The 1,769-nt window shown below is 35.3% G+C and overlaps 1 protein-coding gene across 1 annotated transcript; it reads left to right on the top strand.

Moving 5' to 3' along the window:
* Positions 1 to 365: 365 nt before the first annotated feature.
* Positions 366 to 1,427, top strand: LOC112603730 (piggyBac transposable element-derived protein 4-like). The gene has a single exon (XM_025352449.1). It carries the CDS (start codon positions 366 to 368, stop codon positions 1,425 to 1,427), a length of 1,062 nt encoding a protein of 353 aa, XP_025208234.1.
* Positions 1,428 to 1,769: the final 342 nt, after the last annotated feature.

The raw sequence follows: 1,769 nt of genomic DNA, 5'->3' as shown, positions 1-1,769 counted from the left end.
CCGGATAGTGGCAGGCGAAGCGGGACCCGATAGCCGGATCAAGGGTCCTAAGACGGCGCCCCCACAGGACCGTCGAACGCCCTCCGTACTAAGACCCACCTAGCCGGGAGTGAGGGACGGGATACATCGTGAGACGAACTGGGTGCTCGCCTTTTCGCGGAGGCGGGACGGGACATCTCGTGGGGCGAATTATATATGTATTATATATGAATTATAAATGAATGATAAGACTGTTGGTCGTCGGAAAAAAATGTTTGAGTCGTGCACAGAAAGAATAAAAAAATAACAAAAAATTTCAAATCACGGTTAGGTACTGACTGATCGGTCCATCAAGAATTGATCGCTCTCGAAGTCCTATCAAAAATATGAAGACACATATATTATCGGATGCTGAGCTACTTGATATTTTGGAAAATGATAAATGGATATCGTCTGACGAAGAATTTGATGATGATTTTGATGAATGTAGTTATGGTTCTGACGGCGATGATGTAGAAAATGAAGGTGACGATTTACAAAATATTGTTATTAGTGATTTTGTGGGTTCTGGAGAGAATGAAGTCGGTGAGGTTTTATCTGAAATTTATAGTTCTACAAATTTTAACTGGTCGACTGATTCACCTCATGTAAACCATTTTGAATTTACAGCTACACCTGGGCTTAAATGTTTACCAAATGGAGACAAGCTTATTGATTATTTTAATTTATTAGTAACTGATGAATTATTAGACATGCTTGTAGAGGAAACTAATATTTATGCCATCGAAATTTTTTTAAATTCTGTCTCTGACAAAGCTAGAATCAGTGGATGGGTAAATACAAATAGGTCGGAAATGAAAACATTTTTAAGTTTGTTATTTCATATGGGAACTATTAAATTGCCTAGATTAGAGGATTATTGGAAAACAAATAAATTATTTAATTTACCATTTTTTCGTACATATATGAGTAGAAATCGATTTACTCTATTACTTCGAGCATTACATTTTTCCCGCAACCCAGCTGAAGGGGAATCTGTTCCTCGTAACAGATTACATAAAATTCAACCTATTGTAAATTATTTTAATACAAGGATGAACGAAATATTTGAGCCCACTAAAAATCTGTCACTTGATGAGTCCATGGTTTTATGGCGTGGACGGTTAATATTTCGACAGTATATTAAAAACAAAAAGCATAAGTTTGGAATTAAAATGTACATGCTTACAGAATCGTGGGGATTTATACACAGAATGTTGATTTATTCCGGACAAGGGCATGATGTTTCCGAGACAATGACTCATACAGAATTTGTTGTCGAAAATCTTATGAGTGGATTACATCACAAAGGTCGTTCATTATACATGGACAACTTTTACAACAGTGTTCAACTTTCTCGAAAACTGTTACAAAAAAAAAACTTATGTTACTGGAACTTTACGCTCTAACCGTAAGCATAATCCGAATGAAGTAATTGCTCAAAAACTAAAAAAAGGAGAGTCCATATGCAGATACACAGAGGATAACATTTGTGTTATGAAGTGGAAGGATAAAAGAGAAGTGTTGACAATAAGTACTGAATTTCCCCATTCAATGATGGACATTGAAAAAAATAGAAACATATTAAAAAAACCAATTTCAGTTCTTAAGTATAACGAACATATGTCTGGAATAGATCGCCAAGATCAGATGACTTCCTATTATCCATTTGAAAGGAAGACTTTAAGATGGTACAAAAAAGTCGGTATACATTGTATACATTTGCTGTTAGTAAATTCTTATTTTTTATA

This window comes from Melanaphis sacchari, unplaced genomic scaffold, assembly GCF_002803265.2.
Source record: "Melanaphis sacchari strain LSU unplaced genomic scaffold, SCAv2.0 Contig1102_pilon_pilon, whole genome shotgun sequence".
Lineage (NCBI taxonomy): Eukaryota > Metazoa > Arthropoda > Insecta > Hemiptera > Aphididae > Melanaphis > Melanaphis sacchari.
The sequence above is the reverse complement of the archived record's forward strand: the minus strand, read 5'-3'. Positions and strand labels throughout refer to the sequence as shown.